A 20,372-nucleotide genomic window follows, 5' to 3' on the forward strand; every position below is an offset into this window, starting at 1 on the left:
TAATTTTATTCTTTAATATAGTTTCAACCAGTTTGCCCAGTACTGAAGTTAGGTTTACCAGCCTATAACTGCCAGGATCATCTCTGGAGCCTTTTTAAAAATTGGTGTCACATCCGCTATCCTCCAGTCATCTGGTACAGAAGTTACTGAAGTGATAAGTTACATAGCACAGTTAGTAGTTCTGCAAGTTTATATTTGAGTTCTTTCAGAACCCGTGGGTGAATAATAAGTCACCAGGAACAGATTGTACTGTTTAGTTTATCAATTTGTTCCAAAACCTCCTCTAATGAAACACCTACCTGGGACAGTTCCTCAGATTTGTTATCTAAAAAGAATGGCTCAGGCTTGGGAATTTCCCCCACATCCTCAGCGATGAAGACTGATACAGATAATTCATTTAGTTTCTCTGCAATGGCCTTACTGTCCTTGAGTGCTCCGTTAGCATCTGGATTGTCCAGGGGCCCCACTGATTGTTTAGCAGACTTTCTGCTTCTGATATACTTAAAAAAATTGCTGTTAATTTTTGAGTCTTTGGCTAGCTATTCTTCATATTCCTTTTTGGCCTTCCTTACTTACTACTACACTTCACTTACTAGAGTTTATGCTCCTTTCTATTTTTCTCAATAGGATTTAACTTCCACTTTTTGAAGGATGCCTTTTTTGCCTGTCACTGCTTCTTTTACTTTGTTGTTTAGCCATGGTGGCACTTCTTTGGTTCTCCTAGTATGTTTTTTAATTTGGGGTATACATTTAAGTTGAACCTCTATTATGGTGTCTTTAAAAAGTTTCCATGCAGCTTGCAGGAATTTCACTTTTGGCACTGTACTTTTTAATTTCTGTTTTAACTAACTTCCCCATTTTTGTGTAGTTCCCCTTTCTGAAATTAAATGCTACCATGTTGGGCTGCTGTGGTGTTCCCCACTCCACCTCACCTCCACCCCCTCACAGGGAGGTTAAGTCTAATTATACTATGGTCACTATCACCAAGAAGTCCAGCTATATTCACCTTTTGGACCAGATCCTGTGCTCCACTTAGGACTAAATTAAGAATTGCATCTTCCTTTGTGGGTTTCAGGACTAGCTGCTCCAAGAAGCAATCATTTAAGGTATCAAGAAACTTTATCTCTGCATCCCTTCCCGAGGTGACATGTACCCAGTCAATATGGAGATAGTTGAAATCCCTCATTATTGAGTTTTTTATTTTTATAGCCTCTCTAATCTCCCTGAGCTTTTCACAGTCACTATCACCATCCAGGTCAGGTGACTGGTAGTGTATCCCTACTGCTATATTCTTATTATTCAAACATGGAATTACTATCCATACAGTTTGGTTCATTTAAGATTTTTACTTCATGTGACTCTTACACTCTTTCACATATAGTGCCACTCCCCCACCAGCATGACCTGTTCTGTCCTTCCGGTATATTTTGTATCCTAATGTTACTGCATCCCATTGATAATCCTCATTCCACCAAGTTTCTGTGATGCCTATTATAGCAATATCTTCATTCAATACAAGGCACTCTAGTTTGCCCATCTTATTGTTTAGCTGTCTAGCATTTGTATATAAGTACTTAAATTACTTTTCAGCTGTCTGCCATTACATGATGTAAATGAAAGGGACTCATTTGACTGTTTTTCCATCAGATCCTACCCGTATTTTATCTTCCATCCTCTCCTCTTTACTAGGACGTAGAGAATCTCCATTAATAGTTGAGCTTCTTTAACCACACATCATACGGCTTGTTTTCTCCTGGATCATTTTGAAGTCTTCCTTTGAAACTCTTTCCAGTATCTCCCCTCCTTTCTTGAAGCGTGGACACCAGAACTGAAGAGAATATTTTAGTAGCAGTCTTACTAATGCTGTGTACAGGGGCACTTCCCTACTTGATATCTCCTTTTTATACATTCAAGCAACACCTTATCCCTTTGTTTGCCATAGCACTGTACTGAGAGCTCTCGTTGCAGTGATTATCTACAATGACCTCTAAATCCTTCTGAGTTTTGAAAAGCAGTGACAGGGTCTCCCATCCTGTAGATATAACGTTTGGTCCTTGTTCTCAGATGTATTACCTCACTTGGCATATTAAAATGCATTTTGTTGGATTATGACTATTTAAATAGGTGATTCACATCACTCTGTAACAGTATTTATTATCCCCACCAATCCTTGTGTCATCTGCAACTTTACCAGCCAAGATTCTATGTCACCATCTAGATCACTAATAAAAATAACGGACCAAGAACCAGTCCCTGCGGGACCCTGCTCATTGATAACTCCCCATTAACAACTACATTTGAAGATTATTTGTAAGCTAGTTTTTAACTCCTCTAACATGTGCCCTTAAGTCCATAAAATGCAAGTTTTTTGGTCTGAAAAGTAATACGTTTGTAGGCACTTATTATTTGGGTTCAATTTTAAATCTTGTAGGTTTTTCACTTTAAATAACTAGGTCTAGTTTAACTGAAATTTTATTATTTAAAAATGTACATCTATACAGTTAGTTTTATTCTTATATCTTACACCAAATGCAATTTGTCTAACAGTTACTAATTGCTCAAGATGTTTTGAAACCTGATGACAAGCTTATATTTTATTTTTATTCTACATTGTCTTGCCAACTTATGGAACATGTTAGCTCAATAAAACAATTATTGAAAACATTGACAAACATCTTGAAATTATCAGTACAGTTAAAATTTACAGCTACATTTATTCATTCTCTCTCCATTTATAAATACTAATCAGCACCTACTGAATGCATATAGAGTTGACTGCTGCTTTGAAGTAAATGGTGTCAAATCTTCTAAAGAAAAAAGATTCAATTATCATAAACATCAAAGCACCTTGTGAATGGTGCTCTGGAGAATGACTGATGTGCAACTGAGGAAATGTTTGTTTCTCACATCAAAAATTGAGCAATGCTAAATAAAAAGCTATGTATTTTTCTGCTGTTAATTATGTCACAGAAAGACTTATACTTTATTGGGAGGCTATTCTCCTCTCTGGGTCATGTGTAACTTTCATTAATGTTAAGGAGAGTAATACATGTGCATCTCTTAGGGGAAAGAAAAAGCTACATTCCATCACTGGGTATAGGGCTTACTAGAAACACATATCAGAGCGGTAGCTGTGCCACAGGATTCTTTGCTGCTTTTAGAAACACATAGTCTGACCTCTCCCCAGGACCAGTGTCAGTCTCCTTTCTGAGCTACTGGGACTCAGCTCTGGTGAGCTCTACTTCCTATACTAGTTCTGGAAGATGACTTTTGAATATAATTTCAGAATCCTGTGATTTAAAATAAAAGCTTTAAATGACAAGTAAAGACCACATGCTCTTCAGTCCCATCAAGCGGGACTAATACTAATGGCATAATGTTGTAACCTGCAAAAAAATTAAAGATGGGATTGGTCATAAAAGTGGAAGAATGCATTCCACTCTATTGTTTGGGTGCAGGTCTCCTTGAGGGAGGCTAGATTAGTTATGTTCCTTCTGGGGCTTTAAAAATGTATGTTCAGTCATTTTTATCGTTTTCTTCTCTAGAGTTTTTCAAACAACAATCAGTTTAGAGTTCACTTCCTCTCTGATGCTACACTATTGCTCAACAGCTTCTTAGTCTTATTTCATGTCTTTAAAACCCCAGTATAACGAATTTGGCTGGTTGTCTTAATTTGTGTTATGCAATGTTGTTGAAGCCATGTTGGTCCTGAGACAAGGTGGGTCTTTTCAATGTTTCACTAATCCTTTTGCTCTCAAAAGGAGTGACACATTGAAGAACTAAGCTTGAATTCACAGACAAGAAATGAAAAGGAACACCACAAATTAAAGAGACAAAAGTAGGTGACTGTAGCAGGGTGATCCCCTGTTCCTGCCCTGGAGGGTTAACAACAGCCTAGGAGAGGGCTGTGGCTGGAGCAAGAAGGCTGGGCTGACTGGGGAAAGTAGGCTCAGCTGTGGCCATGCCCCAATCAGGCCCAGCTGGCCCCTATAAGAGGCTGTGAGCCAGAAGCCCAGGAAGTCTTCCTCTGCCTGTAGAGGGAGAAGGGCCTGGCTGCAGGGAGCTAGAGACAGGGTACCTGAGGGGAGCAGGGCTGGGAACAGGGTGAGGAGCTCCAGCCTGGAAAGCCCCAGGCTGCGGCCTAGCATTGGGCTAACAGGTTCTGGGGGTTGCAGAGGGCAGCCCAGGGGTAGGCCAAGGCAGCAGGTCCAAACCCAACCTTGCCAGTGATGAGTAGGCAGATACTGCAGTCTGCCCCAGGATGTGGGGGCTAGACGATGACTGGCAGTAGCCCTATACTGAGGTGAGGAGGGGATAGTGGGTGGGGGTTCCCTGAGGAGGGGAGACTCTAAGACTGAGAGGTTACTGCCAAGGGGCAGTACCCCAAATAAAAGGGCACCAGGTCCAGGGAGGGACACAGGGGCCAGAGGACAGGTGGCTCATCGGCTTGCAGAGGGCGCTCCGGAGCTGGAACGAGCTAATTCCCTGAGAGACCAGCAGGAGGTGCCGCCGCAGGGGTGAGTCCACTCATCTACAGTGACATAGTATCTTTCTTTGGACCAACTTCTGTTGGTGAAAAGACAAGCTTTAGAGCTTACGCAGAGCTCTTCTTCAGGTCTGGGAAACCTATTCAGAGCGTCACAACTAAAAACAAGGTGAAACAGATTGTTTAGCATAAGTAGTTGGCACATATTTCAAGGGACCACTCAAGGAGAAGGGGCCCATTAACACCCTTTCAGTCATAGAGGGGAAGGAATGGGCGGGGGGAAAGGCAGCTGGGAGAGGCATTGTTAGTGGGTTACAGATTGTTGTAGTAAACCATAAATCCAGTGTGTTTATTCAGTTCATGATTTTTAGTGACTAGCAAAGTTATGAATTTAAGCTTCCAGGCTCATCTTTTGAAGGTATTGTGCAGATTTTCTTTGTGAATGAGAACTGAGAGGTCAGATATAGTGACAGTTTTGTGAAAAAGTTCACCCACAGGTGACAGTATTTTTGTCTTTTTTTCCTGTGTGTGTTCATTCAAAAGAGTAGTGATTGTCTGGTTTCACCCACATCATTGCTGAGGCATTTAGGGCACTGGATGAGATACTCCATCTGTCCTGATAGGCATGCATAGGACTCATGGATCTTGTAAGTGTAAGATGTGTTATAGGGGGGTGTTGATGATTGCAGCAGTGGAGATATGTCTATAGGTTTTGCATCTGTTGTTCTGGCAGGGTCTGATGTCACTTTGATGTGTCCTGTCTATGGGGAGCTTGGTTCCAATAATGAGCTTGGAGAGGCTGGAGAGTTGTCTGAAGGCCAGAAGAGAAGGTTCAGGAAATACTTATTTCAAGATAAGGTCCCCAGCCAGTATGGGGTGTAGTTGTTTTATGATATCTGGTATTGGCTCCAGTAGGGGTGGTAGGTGACAGCTAGCGGTGTGTAGTAAGAGTGGGTTTTATTTTTGTATTGAAACAGGTCCCCTTGGGGTATTGGGGTGGCCCAGTCCATGATGCAATCGACTTCTCTGATGGAGTATCCTGGTCTGGTGAAGGTGATTTTAAGTGCGTAAAGGTATATAGCCTGGACTTTCCACGGAGCATATTCTGTGGTATCTGAGTGCCTGGCTGTAAATAACGGATTTCTTGTTGTGTTTGGGGTGGTTACTGGATCTGTGAAAGTAGGTGTGGTGCTCTGTAGCTTTCTTGTATTAGCAGTCTGCAGGGTTCCATTGTTGAAGCTGATCTTGTTGTCCAAGAAGTTGATGCTACTGTGTAAGAGCGTTCCCGAGAGAGTTTAATAGATACATGGCTATTGTTGAAGTTGTAGTGGAAACCTATGAGGGAGATAAAGCGGTTTGCCCACAGGATGAAAATATCTCAGGTATGTCACTAGTTTTGTGGTGTATTTGTCCAGATTTTTTTCCCCTCAAGATGGCCCATGAAGAGGCTGGCATAGTGGGGCCCCATCCTAGTACCTACAGCTGTTCCTGTGGTTTGGACTAAGTTTTTGTTGTTGAAGGTAAAATAATTATGGGAGAGGATGAATTGGGCGAGTTTGGCAGTGTGTTTGGGGTGGATATCTGAGGGTTGTTCATTGTCTTGTAGGTATTTTGAGGCAGGCAGCAATGCCATTATTGTGCGAGAGGCAGGCAGCAATGCTATGAATGTTGGTGTATAAAGAGGTGACCTCCTTGGTGGCAAGCATGAGAGGTTGTTAGTATTCCAGAGTTTCTGGAGGAAGATAGTCCTTTGTGGATACATCTATGATATTTTTCATCCTCTGGATGGGCTACCTAAACTCCCTCATAGATCTCCACCACAACTTCAGCAACCACCATCCATCCAACTCTCTGGAACACTCCCACACTAGCATCAACTTCTCAGATAACACAATCCACTTCAGCTATGGAACCCTACAGACAAGAAATCCACAGATCACCACACCTACCTTCACAGATCCAGTAACCACCCCAAACACAAACACATATTTGGCACAGGTCTACAACTATTACATTGAGGAGTTCAGTTTCCATATCTCCAAAGAAATAGCTTTCTGGCCAACTAACTCATTCTTCTTTTGACTGCCTCTAACTGACCACCTTCTTTTGAAACCTTCTTCCCAAATGACACCCAAATGACTTTACTGTGATTCCACAGATTGAACTCTAAATGTCACCCCTTTTTCATGCTACCTACTACAAGACATGATAACCACAAACTGATAAGGGCAAGTCTGATATATTTTGTTCAGTAGAAGGTACTGGTATGTATGTACATATGTGCATGCACACACACAAACAGCACATCACTCCCACACAGAGGAAGAAAGTGGAACAAGCTGGGCACACTGTGTTGTGTTCACACCTTGACACCAATGGCACACCCGTCACCTGGGAGAACACTTTCTGTGAAAGTCTCCATGTCAGCTATAATTAATTCGGGGTGAAAAACCACCCTGTGCAGGAAGCCAGCACAAAGCCCTAGTGAGGTAATATATAGGCCTAAATGGGGACTTAAAGGATGCATAGTCCTTGTGCTGACCCTCTGCCCAGATGTGAATTTCACCCTATAGGATTTTACGCAGGGATTTACCACAAAGCTATTTAGCACAGGTGTTAATTGTGACATCTTCAGAAAACTAAGTGATCACTGATCCTCAGCCTCTCATTTCCAACTGAGTAGTGCAGTCATCTGTTGTGAACACAACATGGTCTAATGCACATAAATGGAAAAAATGGCTCATGACAATGCAGAGATTTTCTTACACTGCCTCTGATTCTTTATAGGCATTGCTTTATGCATATAGGAAACCCTTGTTAATTCACACAAAGATTGGGAGAATCTTTGTGGCTATTAATTTATTTTGACAATTATAGTCTAGTTTCAAGTGGTTATGACAATATCCCATAGTACATTTGTAATGGTTCTGTAGCATAGTTAACAAAAACAATGATGTCATAGGACTTGTCTACACTTAAAACAGTACAGCAGCACAGGTGTGCCACTGTAGTGCTTCAGTGTGGACATTACCTGTGAAAACAGGAGGGGTTCTCACATCGGCATTAGTAACCCACCTTCCCAAGAGGCAGTCGCTAGGTCAATGGTGGATGAATTTTTCCAACTTAGCGCTGTCTGTACAGGGACTTAGGTTAGCTTAACACCATCGTTCAGGGGTATGGATTTTTAACACCCCGATCGACATAGTTTAACCAACCTAATTTTCTAGTCTAGGCCAAGCCTCCATAATACGAGGTCTCACTACAGCAGTCTGCTATTAAATCTTCCCTGAGAAGTAAGGTGAGACCACTGTAGCTTTGTGAGAATTATCATGTTTGCAGATAATGCCAGTGAGAATTATTGAAGTTCTATTTATTTAAAGGTGGGGAAACAGCATTTTTAATATGTGAAGGGTATAATTATGGGGCACATCATAACCCAGTAAAGGATGGAGAAAAACAAAACACAAATGTACTTGTGATATTGGGATTTTTTGCTTTCTTGCTCAGGTTGTTGCTAACTATTACATATTTCCTTGGTAATTTTACATTTCATCATCTGTAAGTAACTACATATTATAAAAATACATGTAACTCTTGTTCATCACCATCTGTACTCTCAGAGGGCTTGTTGCAAGCACACGGAGCTGCTTTCAAATTCCCTGATTTTAATGTGTAAAAAGAAAGTGTTTCCAACTCCTTTGAAACAGTTCTAATAACAGCTGAGCACCTTTATTGGAGGTAATATTTAAAACATACACACAAAACACTCCTGAGGTCTTTGCAATATGAAATTCTTGTTATTCTAATTTGTATGCAAAATAAGCATGCTAATCCAATAGTTTTACATATACTTAACTAAGTATTAGCATAATACCAGTTCATCTATAACAAATGCTTAGTGAAAAAAGGTTTTGAATGACAATGGTAGAACATTAGTCATAGTTAGATATTTTTCTCTACACACTAAAGATTCTCTACACACTGAAAAGACAAAGATTTGTGTCTTTGACATTTCTGAAAATGTATGAATTTAAATAAATTCTGAATAGACCCCTGGAAGTTGAAACATTGTGCCCACATCACATCAGAACTTCATGAAACTGTCTGCATGTTATATTTTTTTCCAAAGAACATTCCCTTTATGTAACAAAAGAGACCTTGTACTTAATATTTCATAAACTCTAAACCCCCCAAAAAGCAAATATATTTAAAAGCCTACCATATTACCACTAACAATTAAGGGGAAGACAATAGTAGTGAATAGTGGCAAATACAATCTATTTTGAACCTTTACTGCACACTTAGGACATGTCTACACTAGGAACTTTGGTTGACACAAGTTATGTCGGCATAAAGCCGCTGCAGTTAGTATATTGTTTGTGCACATGTGACCTTGGGTCAGCAGTGGAGTGCTGGTATCAATGCAGAGTGCAGTGTCCCAGGGATAGGTATCTCAGTATGCAACCCACCACTGTCCAGAGCACTGTTTTTTGGAAAGTTTGGACAATGCATGCTTGGGCCAAAACAACTCGTGCAAGACTGACTGGTAGCAAGGGGTCAATTTCTCAGCATGCAACTGTCTCAGTCCCATAATTTTTGCACCTTTTTTAAAAATCCCACAAACCAGCATGGCCTCCTCACTGTTCCCCATCTCTGACAGAAGCATAGAGCCTGCACAGCTCCACACCAGTGTTTCTCAAACTGGGGCCGCTGCTTTTGTAGGGAAAGCCCCTGGAAGGCCGGGCCGGTTTGTTTACCTGCCCCGTCCTCAGGTCCGGCTGATTGCGGCTCCCACTGGCTGCAGTTCACTGCTGCAGGCCAATGGGGGCTGCTGGAAGCAGCGAACCGCAGCCAGTGGGAGCCACGATCAGCCGGACCTGCGGACAGGGCAGGTAAACAAACTGGCCCGGCCCATCAGGGGCTTTCCCTACACAAGCAGTGGCCCCAATTTGAGAAACACTGCTCTACACTCTATGCTCCTCCGCTGAGCAGTCAGTCTGATCTCTCGCAACGAGAGGCAGCTTGATAGCATGAAAGGCAGCCTGGTCTAATGGACTAAGCACAGGGCTCAGACTAGGGCCCTGTGTATTCCAATCCCAGCTCTGATATTGACTGCTTCTATGGCCTTAGATAAGTCACTTAACATTTCTGCTTTAATTTCCCTCATCTGTGAGATAGAGATAATACTTACCTATTTCACTGAGGGATGACAATTTAATAGTTGATTTTGTAATATGATATAATTCACCAGAATACCCTCAAACCCTTCAAAGGCTGAGGACATAGCATTCTCTCAATCCCTGTCCATTGCAAAACTATTATAAAATGTTGGCATCTGTATCAACCAGCAAAAGGATGTGATTTCCCATTCTGCATCAGGGAGAGTAATGGGAGAAAAATACTCCCTCTGTGCTACACCTGACCCTTTATATGTAAACCACTTCCCCAGCCCTGTGCAGTTACCTGATTCTAATAGTCAGGATTCAATCACATTTTGGGGAGGAGCAGCAAAAAAATTGTTTTGCAGGCTTGTCTAAAGAATACTAAATCTAGCTTCATCAGACTGGTTGCTGATTGATTGATACAAACAGGATATATTTTTTTTCCCCCCTAACACCAGTGTAATAAAGTAACATTTACTTTCTGATTTCACCAATGCAAGCAAAACCACGTACATTTGCCTGTGTCAAGAGGCAAAAATTAAACAGAAGTCTTTGAGATTTTAAAAGTTGTCACAGAGAATCCATCCCATCTGCTTTATTGAATTCCCTTGGTCTGACCATCAAAGCTACATTTACAATGCAAAGGCTTTCCAACAGTTTGAAAGTGCTCTTTCACGCAAAGAAGCATTTTTATAACAAAGCTTAAACTGTGCCTCTGGGAAGTTCTCCTCAGAGGATGACATTCAAAATAGTGATCACAATAATCCTGATAGGACACAGCAAAATCCTCAGTCTGTCTTCCCGGATGACTACATTTTCAAAGAGAGGCCACTGTGGAGGGCTGGGATTCTAGTGACATCAGAAACTGAACAGTGATCATTTCCTTGCTGCATACTCTGGGTGTGTTTATAAATATCCATTTTATAAACAGAACATGTACAATGTATCTAGCAATAATGTAAGTTTTGCCACAGTGCCTCAATCCTGATCACTAAGAGCCACATCGAGGCACAAAGGGAGTAATTCAGTCTTAGGGCCACATCCTTAGGTTTGGCCTCTCAGTACTGGACACTCAAGCCACAGAAAGGAACCCCTTTTGGTTACTATTGTCTCAGTCTGGATTCAAATTAGTAACCTAATAATAAAATATTCCAGAGTCTAGTACCTCTCTCCTAAATCACCCACCCAAGCTTCCCAGCCTCTCTTCTCTTGAATTTTTTATTTCCATTTTCATTTTCATTTTAACCCCCGCCCCTTCCTTCTGTGCTACAATGTTTCCCAAAGCTGGAGCACTTTCCCAACCAAAGAAATCTCTTTAAATTATTCAGAGTATCTCTCCTTCTCCGATTTCCCATTCTTTCAGTTTGTATAAACTGGTGCTAGATGCATTTGGCGCTATTACTACTAGCTCAAGAGACAACTGAAGTAGGGCAAGTGGATAATTATTAATCAGAATGAGGAGAGTGAATGGGGCAGCCTGTGTTAAGATGTTTCCAAATAATTCCCAAACTATTTGTCAATTCTTTCATTGTAAATAGGGAATTTAAATTGGAAAAGATTAATATAATCCTAAATAAAGGTGAAACAGAATTGTTTTTTCTTCTGACTAGGAAATAGGAATTGACCATAATACCATGGAATGCATAAATATTTGCACTACATAAGTACGTGCACAACAGCAAATATACAACAGGTGACTGATCAGAACCAATGATTAACTCAGTAAATAAAGAGTGTAGGAATGTAGAAACACTCATTTCAGCAGATGTGTTCTAAAGTCTAGAAATAATGCTTTGAATTTGAAAGGTTCTCAGTTTAAACTGATTTGGCTTCTGTAACAATATTATGTTCAAGAGGATAACTGAGAGAGTTTGGTATTCATGGGGCAGGATGGATCCTGGTATCTCTGACATTTCAGGATAATTGTAATAAACTAAGATATTCAAACAACATTGATTTGTAGGTACCATACTTGGCACATAGCATGCTTGTTTTTATTGAAATGTATTTTAACATTTTGTAGTGATTCCCACTAGGCATTTTCAGTTAAGTTCTCTTTTGCCATACTTGGCCCATAACCTTAAGATGAACAGAGATAGTTTGTCATCCCTTCTTTGTTCCCTTGTACGTCTATGCTGTCTGTCAACAAGTGGTCAGACACTTACTAAAGAAGTCCCCACTCTGCTTACTCAGGTTTCTGTATGAACATAAGAACATAACATAAGAACGGCATACCGGGTCAGACCAAAGATCCATCTAGCCCAGTATCTGTCTACCGACAGTGGCCAATGCCAGGTGCCCCAGAGGGAGTGAAGCTAACAGGCAATGATCAAGTGATCTCTCTCCTGCTATCCATCGCCATCCTCTGATGAACAGAGGCTAGGGACACCATTCTTTACCCTTCCTGGCTAATAGCCATTTATGGACTTAGTATATACATTGCTGCAGAGATTCAATAGAACCAAAAGGCCACTGTTCCCTCTTGCAAGCCAGCTAAAAGGGAGTCTTTGAAGCTTGCGATAAACTACTATGATCTGTCACCTAGGCTAAGACTATCTCAGATAGAAGCAATTTTGAATATATTAAAGCAGCTGCCACTTCAGCACATGATCGTCATCGTGGCAGGGAAGCGATGACCTCCACCAAGGCCCCCCTGTCATCTTAATGCTATCTGTTAGGTTCCCAAAACCGGCCTCATCCTTCACTACAGCTGATCCCATACTGAGGGGTGTATTCTTCTGGATTTCCCCCACCCCCGACTTCTTTCTCCCCTTGTGCAATAAAATAGTTTCTGACCACCCCCACCAGTACTGACCTGATTCCAGGGTGTCCCCTCAAGTGAGTAGTTCAGCTGTGGGAGTGTCAGAACTGGACCCAGCCTAGCTGTCCGGGTAGAAATGGTGCATGTTCCGACCCCTCGCCTGCACCACGCCGGAGGTAAGGGGTTAGGGGCACGCAGACGGGCCAGCCCAGGGCCGGGAAGTTTTAGGGCTGCCCCTGTGCTCAGCGTCATTCCGGCGGGGTGGGGGCAGGGAAGGAGGCGAGCCCCCCGCACGCCCACCCCCCCAGGTAACACTTACTGGAGACCTGCCGGCGCCGAGCCCCGTGCCTCCACAGCCTGGTCCTCAGCCAGTGCAGGCGCGGCGGCAGCTCCATGGCCCCTGCGCGGGGCACTCCTGGGGGCGGCCGCAGCTGCCCCGGGAAAAGGGTAAATCCCCGTACGGAGCCCGGGAGCCACCTGCCTGCCCGGCGTGCGGCTCTCAGCCCTGGCTGCACCGGCAGCGCCCCGCTGACTGCTCATGTTTTATGCGCGAAGCTGTTGGGCGCGTAATTTCATCCCGGGCAGGCAGCGGGGGAGGGGGGCTCCCTGCCCAGCGTCCTGCCAGCTTGGCTCCTGCCTCCACTTCCAGCTGTGCTGCAGGAGCGCCCAAGGGGGTCCCAGGCCTGGGTCAGGGCACCGCTGTGCTAGGGCTACACCAACACAGAACAGGGGCCCTGCCCTGGAGAGTTTACAGTGCACGTACCTGAAACCTGGGTCTCTAGCTATGTAGTTGACCAGCATCCTCAGGCACAGGCAACGTGATTTATTGGGGGGGACGGAGGTTAAAGTTAAACAATAATACGGTTGAATATTGCTTTAATGAGAAGTTTTCTTGAACCCTGACTAAAATTGTCCCCCCTTTAATAAAATGAGCTCCAAACTCAATGGTTCCGTTGTTAATGCAATCCCTTAATTTGTAGGGGGGGCAAACCTCCCCAATTGTCTATGCCTATGAATATGTTTACTTGGGTGTGTTGTTACCAGCAAATATCTTTCTATAACAGGAAAAAGCAGTTAATCATGCAGGCAGCCTATTCCTTCCTCAGCTGAGGGAGAAACTTAGAAAGAAAGAATCAATAGCGAATCTCCCTGAAAGTGAAGGAGGCAGCTTACACCACAGGTGCATCAACTGTGAAGTTCTTCCCTATCTAATGTTCTGTTGCTTGACCATTTACAATTAGGCAGTAGAATTCTGAGCTGCACAAAATGTAGCCATTGAAACTCCAGACCACCTGACTCTTGTGTGGTTTCAGCTTTCCCTAGGAGCTTGAAACTTACACCAGGTTCATCAAAAGGTTCATTGGCTGACTTTTGTTTTCATTATGTAACTGAGTCAAATTTGCACTTTCACCATAACACCAAATGGGATGCAGCAGTGTTTCACTGCATGTCATTTTGGGGCATTCAGTCTAGAGATGGACCCAAGTCATGATGTGAATCCATAACTGGATTTCAAAAGCTAGGAAGCTGAGTAGTGGTTGACTCTGGAATTTGAGTCCAGGCCCATTTTAGTTTTCACCCCAGAAAGTCAAGGCTAAGCTCAGGGTGTAAGCCCAAACAGGCATAGATCTACAACCAATTTTGCTAAGTCTCACTCACTTATTTGAATTTAGAGGTGCTCAGAAACTAAGGTGATGAGTGACATAAAATGACCCATAAATAAAACATGTTATCTTTGTGATGAAGGATTTTGGTATGAAACTTAAGAAATACAAAATGAGTGGCATGTTAAACTTTTGAACCTCTATTTAAACCATATTTATATCTTGAGGCAGCTCAGAGAAGTCTTTCCACAAGAGCTAATATTGTAGGGGATAACTCTGCTCTCATATGAACTAGGTGACTTAGCAGGTCTTTTATGTCTCTCTAACTATGTGACTGACTTGTCACACTTTCTATTTCAATTGCTTACTTCTTTAAAATAGACTTTGAGGGTGAAATCTTGGTCCCATTGAAGTCAACAGCAAAACTCCCATTTACATCAGTGGCATCAGGATTTCACCTTTTGTGTTTACAGTATGTTTGCACATGCAAAGTACATAGAGGAAAAATGTCCCTAAGCCTTCAAGGCAAGCAACATCCGTCCTGGCCTCATTCCCTAGCTTTTATGGCTGAGACACCCGTATAACATGGACAAAAAGGCCCTCACTGAGGGACAAAAGGAATGCTGGTTAAGGCAACTTTAACTTCTTTATTTAGAATTCTAGGTTGCTATACCTTTTTCACGAACTACGCGCAGTTCTTCTGACGTACATAATTTACAATAATAAATGATAAATAACTGTAGTCATGTGTGGGTTGGAGATAAAATTGGATCTGAAAAGAGAGATGTCGACAGGTATGGCTGTCTTCTTTTGTATATTCATACCTAAATATCTCCTTTAATGTTTTTATTATAATCATAAGGAAAGGTGAATATAAAAACAATAAGATAGATGAATTATGTACTGTTTCAAGGAAAATACCCTAAGAGGGCAAATACATTTTGCTTGTGCTGATGATAAATTATTTTCTCACATATTTGCTGTTCCTCCTCCTCTTCTTTTCTTTTTTTTAAACATAAAAAGCTTTATCAAACCCTGGAATAAGGCATTTTGAACATATTTTTTTACTTTAGTGTAGGCAGAAGAGATTAATTCTACACTTGAGTGGTTCCAAATAATCATTGGTATTATTATTTATAACACGTAGCATTTTGATGGCTGATTTGCATTAAATTATCTGGAACCAAGGTGCAAAAAGAAATTGAGTAAAGCTTAATTATGTGACTTTTTTTCCCTCCCTCCATCTTATTTTTCTGTAAATGAATGTGAAATGTCAGAATCAAAAGAAAGGGCAGCAGCATGTGCGTCTCACTGCATTTTACTTTGAAATATTACTGTGGAGAAAGAGACCTTCAATTACACAGTAAAAATGGAAACTGCTGAGCCAAGTAACACCCAGTTGTGTTATTTTGAATCTCAAATCAGCAAGGAAAACTTTGGATCATTAAAAAGTAAAGGCTGTCAAACTCCCCTTTTTTTAAACATAACCACCTTTCTTAAAAAAATCTTTCTTAACTGAAACTTTCAGCAGAATAAATAAAACAAATGAAATATCAAATGTTTCATATAATATATAAAATAAAGAGTTAAGAGGCTTAGCAATATCTTATATACTAACATTTAAAGCAATCAAGAGATTTAAATTTTCTGTGGTCACAGCAGTGTTCCAAGGGATCCAATTATTGTAGAAATAAAAGCTTCAAGTTGGCTATGAAGAGCAGCAATAAGTTTATCTATTTCTCACATTTCCTGCAGTCTGGCAATCCATTCTTTTTTTTGGTAGGAATTTTTCTTTTTAGCTAGGAAGCAATATATTTCCTGTGTCTACCAATAATATACTCAATCCTGAACACCCTTATTCAGTTTTCCAGTAAAACAATGAGGCATATCAACACTTTTTGCTGATCTAGTCATATAGAAAAAAAGACCTCTCCTAAAGCAAAGATTAAAAATTAGGGTCAGGCTCTATGCAAAGCCACATTTTCTGTACTGACAAATTCTTCAAACACTCTCTGGATTGAATTTTCAAAAATGAGTGTTGGTCTAACTCTGCTGTCGCTGAAGTCAATGGGAGTTTTGCCTTTGACATGAATAGGAACAGAGTTAGGCCAATAGTTGAGTCTTTTTGAAAATCCCACTCTCCAGGGTTTCAGCAACATATCTAGTCAAACCTCAATTAACTCAAAATCTGATTATCCAAATTTCAAGAGCAGCCTCTGATTTTGGATGCTTCTATTTTGAAGTGCCCAGTTTGAGACATCAACACTTGATTCCTAAGCTATTGACAGGTTTGGCCAAACCAGACAGTCTCTGTGCAAAAGAATAAATGGACACAAATCTGACATCAGGAATCATAACATTCAAAAACCAGTAGGAGAACACTTGAACCTCTCTGGCCATTCAGTAACAGATTTAAAGGTGGCAATTTTGCAACAGAAAAGCTTCAAAAACAGACTCCAACAAGAAACTGCTGAACTTGAATTGATATGCAAACTAGATACAATCTATTTAGGCTTAAATAGAGACCTGGAATGGCTGAGCCATTACACACATTGAATCTATTTCCCCATGTTAAGTATCCTCATAGCTTCTTGTCAAACTGTCTTAAATGGGCTATCTTGATTATCACTACAAAAGTTTTTTTTGCTGACAACAGTTCATCTTAATTAGCCTCTTAGAGTTGGTTGGGCAACTCCCACCTTTTCATGTTCTCTGTATTTATATATATCTCCTCACTATACATTCCAGTCTATGAATCCGATGAAGTGGGCTGTAGCCCACAAAAGCTTATGCTCAAATAAATTTGTTAGTCTCTAAGATGCCACAAGTACTCTTGTTCTTCTAAGCTATTGAGCACCTCTTGCTCCTTGTGAGTGCTCAGCACTTCTGAAAGTCAAGCCCAACATGTTTCAGTTTAAGCACCACAAATCAGTGAGGACTTTAAAAATAATTGACCTAAAGCATCTCTGATATGCAGCTTTAGCATTTAAAAACTCCTTACTTAACCAAATCTTTGATAGTCTAAATTAATTTAATGTCTCCCATTCCATTCAAATTACTGAGGTGTGACTGTACTATAATTCATAGAGGATATCAAAAGGCATTCTTGTTTTTTAGGGAGGTAGTACCCAGTCACAAAGAATGGTATTATATTCAGATGTGTGAATTGAGACTACTTCTGAGAATGTTGGTAGAACTGTGTGTGTCTGCATACACTTCCATACCATCATTATCCCCAACGTCATGCTCACTAGTGGCATCATAGACTCATAGACTTTAAGGTCAGAAGGGACCATTATGATCATCTAGTCTGACCTCCTGCAAAAAGCAGGCCACAGAATCCTACCCATCCACGTCTATAGCAAACCCCTAACCTATGTCTGAGTTATTGAAGTCTTCAGATTGTGGTTTGAAGACCTCAAGCTGCAGAGAAGTACAGTGGAAGTGACCCATGCCCTACGCTGCAGAGGAAGGCGAAAAACCTCCAGGGCCTCTGCCAATCTGCCCCAGAGGAAAATTACTTCCTGACCCCAAATATGGCGATCAGCTAAACCCTGAGCATGTGGGCAAGACTCACCAGCCAGCACTCAGGAAATAACTCTCTGCAGTAACTCAGATCCCATCCCATCTAACATCCCATCTGGGCATACTTACCTGTTGATAATCAAAGATCAATTGCCAAAATTAATTACCAAAATTAGGCTATACCATCCCTTCCATAAACTTATCAAGCTTAGTCTTAAAGCCAGATATGCCTTTTGCCCCCACTACTCCCCTTGGAAGGCTGTTCCAGAACTTCACTCCTCTAATGGTTAGAAACCTTCGTCTAATTTCAAGTCTAAACTTCCTAGTGTCCAGTTTATACCCATTTGTTCTTGTGTCCACATTGGTACTAAGCTTAAATAATTCCTCTCCCTCCCTAATATTAATCCCTCTGATATATTTATAAAGAGCAAGCACATCCCCCCTCAACCTTCTTTTGGTTAGGCTAAACAAGCCAAGCTCTCCTTTCATAAGACAGGTTTTCCATTCCTCGGATCATCCTAGTAGCCCATCTCTGAACCTGTTCCAGTTTGAATTCATCCTTCTTAAACATGGGAGACCAGAACTGCACACAGTATTCCAGATGAGGTCTCACCAGTGCCTTATATAACGGTACTAACACCTCCTTATCTTTGCTGGAAATACCTCGCCTGATGCATCCTAAAACTGCATTAGCTTTTTTAATGGCCATATCACGTTGGCGGCTCATAGTCATCCTGTGATCAACCAAAACTCCAAGGTCCTTCTCCTCCTCTGTTGCTTCCAACTGATGTGTCCCCAATTTATAACTAAAATTCTTATTATTAATCCCTAAATGCATGACTTTGCACTTTACACTATTAAATTTCATCTCATTACTATTACTCCAGTTTACAAGGTCATCCAGATCTTCCTGTATGATATCCCGGTCCTTCTCTGTGTTAGCAATACCTCCCAGCTTTGTGTCATCCGCAAACTTTATTAGCACATTCCCGCTTTTTGTGCCAAGGTCAGTAATAAAAAGGTTAAATAAGATTGGTCCCAAAATTGATCCCTGAGGAACTCCACTAGTAACCTCCTTCCAGCCTGACAGTTCACCCTTCAGTACGACCCGTTGTAGTCTCCCTTTTAATCAGTTCCTTATCCACCTTTCAATTTTCATATTGATCCCCATCTTTTCCAGTTTAACTAATAATTCCCCATGTGGAACTGTGTCAAATGCCTTACTGAAATCGAGGTAAATTAGATCCACTGCATTTCCATGATCCTCCTTCCATTGAAATTAATGGCAAAACTCCAACTGAAATGAATGGAAGTAAGATTGAGTGCCTGTGACACTTTCTTGGGGCACCTAGAACTATAGATGACCTTGTTACCCGGCAGCGGGACTTACTGGGGCCAAACTGTGTGAGTCTGTTAGCCATCCCAGACAAACTTCCCAGGACTCTGCCAGCCCTTACATTGCCTTGTAGGTAACACTTGGTACATCCCAGTTCCCGAGCCCCTTGGAAGAGCATCCCCTGGAGCTTCCAGCCCCTGTCACTGGTAGGGTTGCGAATCCTCCAGGATTGTCCTGGAGTCTCCAGGAATTAAAGATTAATCTTTAATTAAAGATTATGTCATCTGATGAAACCTCCAGGAATACGTCCAACCAAAACTGGCAACCCTAGTCGCGGGACATCTAACAACATAAGAATGGACATATTCGGTCAGACCAAAGGTCCATCTAGCCCACTATCCTGTCTTCCATTAGTGGCCAATGCCAGGTGCCCCAGAAGGAATGACCAGAACAGGTAATCATCAAGTGATCCTTCCCCTGTCTCCCATTCCCAGCTTTTGGCAAACAGAGGCTAGGAACACCATTGCTGCTCATCTTGGCTAATAGTCATTGATGGATCTATCCTCCATGAACTTATCTAATTCTTTTTTGAACCCTGATTTAGTCTTGGCCTTCACAGCATCCTCTAGCAAAGAGTTCCACAGGTTGACTCTAAGTTATGTGAAGAATACTTCCTTTTGTTTGTTTTAAAACTGCTGCGTATTAATTTCATTTGGTGACTGCTAGCTCTTGTGTTATGAGAAGGAGTAAATAACATTTCCTTATTTACTTTCTCCACACCAGTCATGATTTTATAGACTGCTATCATATCTCCTCTTACTCGTCTCTTTTCCAAGCTGAAAAGTCCCAGTTTTATTCATCTCTCCTCATATGGAAGCAGTTCCATACTCCTAATCATTTTTGTTGCCCTTTTCTGAACCTTTTTCAATTCCAATATATCTTTTTTTTTGAGATGGGGTGACCACATCCGCATTCAGTATTAAAGATGTGGGTGTACCATGGATTTATATAGAGGCAATATTTTACTTTCTGTCTTATTATCTATTCCTTTCTTAATGATTCCCAACATTCTGTTAGTGTTTTGACTGCCGCTGCACACTGAGTGAATGTTTTCAGAGAATTATCCACAATGACTCCAAGAGCTCTTTCTTGAGTGGTAACAGCTAATTCAGACACCATCATTTTATATGTATAGTTGGGATTATGTTTTCCAATGTGCCCTTAGCTTAATATTATAGTGCTGAGATTTACATATAATAAAATAAACAGACATTTATTACTGAGTAAAGATGATAGAAACAGAATTGGTCACAAGTAAAATAAAAGTATAACGTGCTTCTAAGAGACTATGTATAACTCCAGCAGGCTATACTCCTTTGTCTCAATCAGTTTCTCAGCCTCAGAGTCTTTTTGCATAGCTTGCTGATTTTTAGTCAATTAAGGATTCCGATTTTTCAGGAATCACTCCCCTCCACCAAGAGTACTCCTCAGTGAAATG

General features: G+C 41.3%; 1 protein-coding gene across 2 annotated transcripts in view; it reads right to left on the bottom strand.

The window, feature by feature from the left end:
• Window positions 1-12,811, bottom strand: part of RIPOR2 (RHO family interacting cell polarization regulator 2) — a 164,954-nt gene extending 152,143 nt beyond the window's left edge. For both annotated transcript variants that reach the window (XM_050941799.1, XM_050941801.1), the window contains exon 1: window positions 12,729-12,811. In XM_050941799.1, the coding sequence (XP_050797756.1) occupies window positions 12,729-12,804 (76 nt within the window). In that variant the 5' untranslated portion in view covers window positions 12,805-12,811. The remainder of the gene's footprint in view (window positions 1-12,728) is intronic.
• Window positions 12,812-20,372: the final 7,561 nt, after the last annotated feature.

Source organism: Gopherus flavomarginatus, chromosome 2 (assembly GCF_025201925.1).
Source record: "Gopherus flavomarginatus isolate rGopFla2 chromosome 2, rGopFla2.mat.asm, whole genome shotgun sequence".
Lineage (NCBI taxonomy): Eukaryota > Metazoa > Chordata > Testudines > Testudinidae > Gopherus > Gopherus flavomarginatus.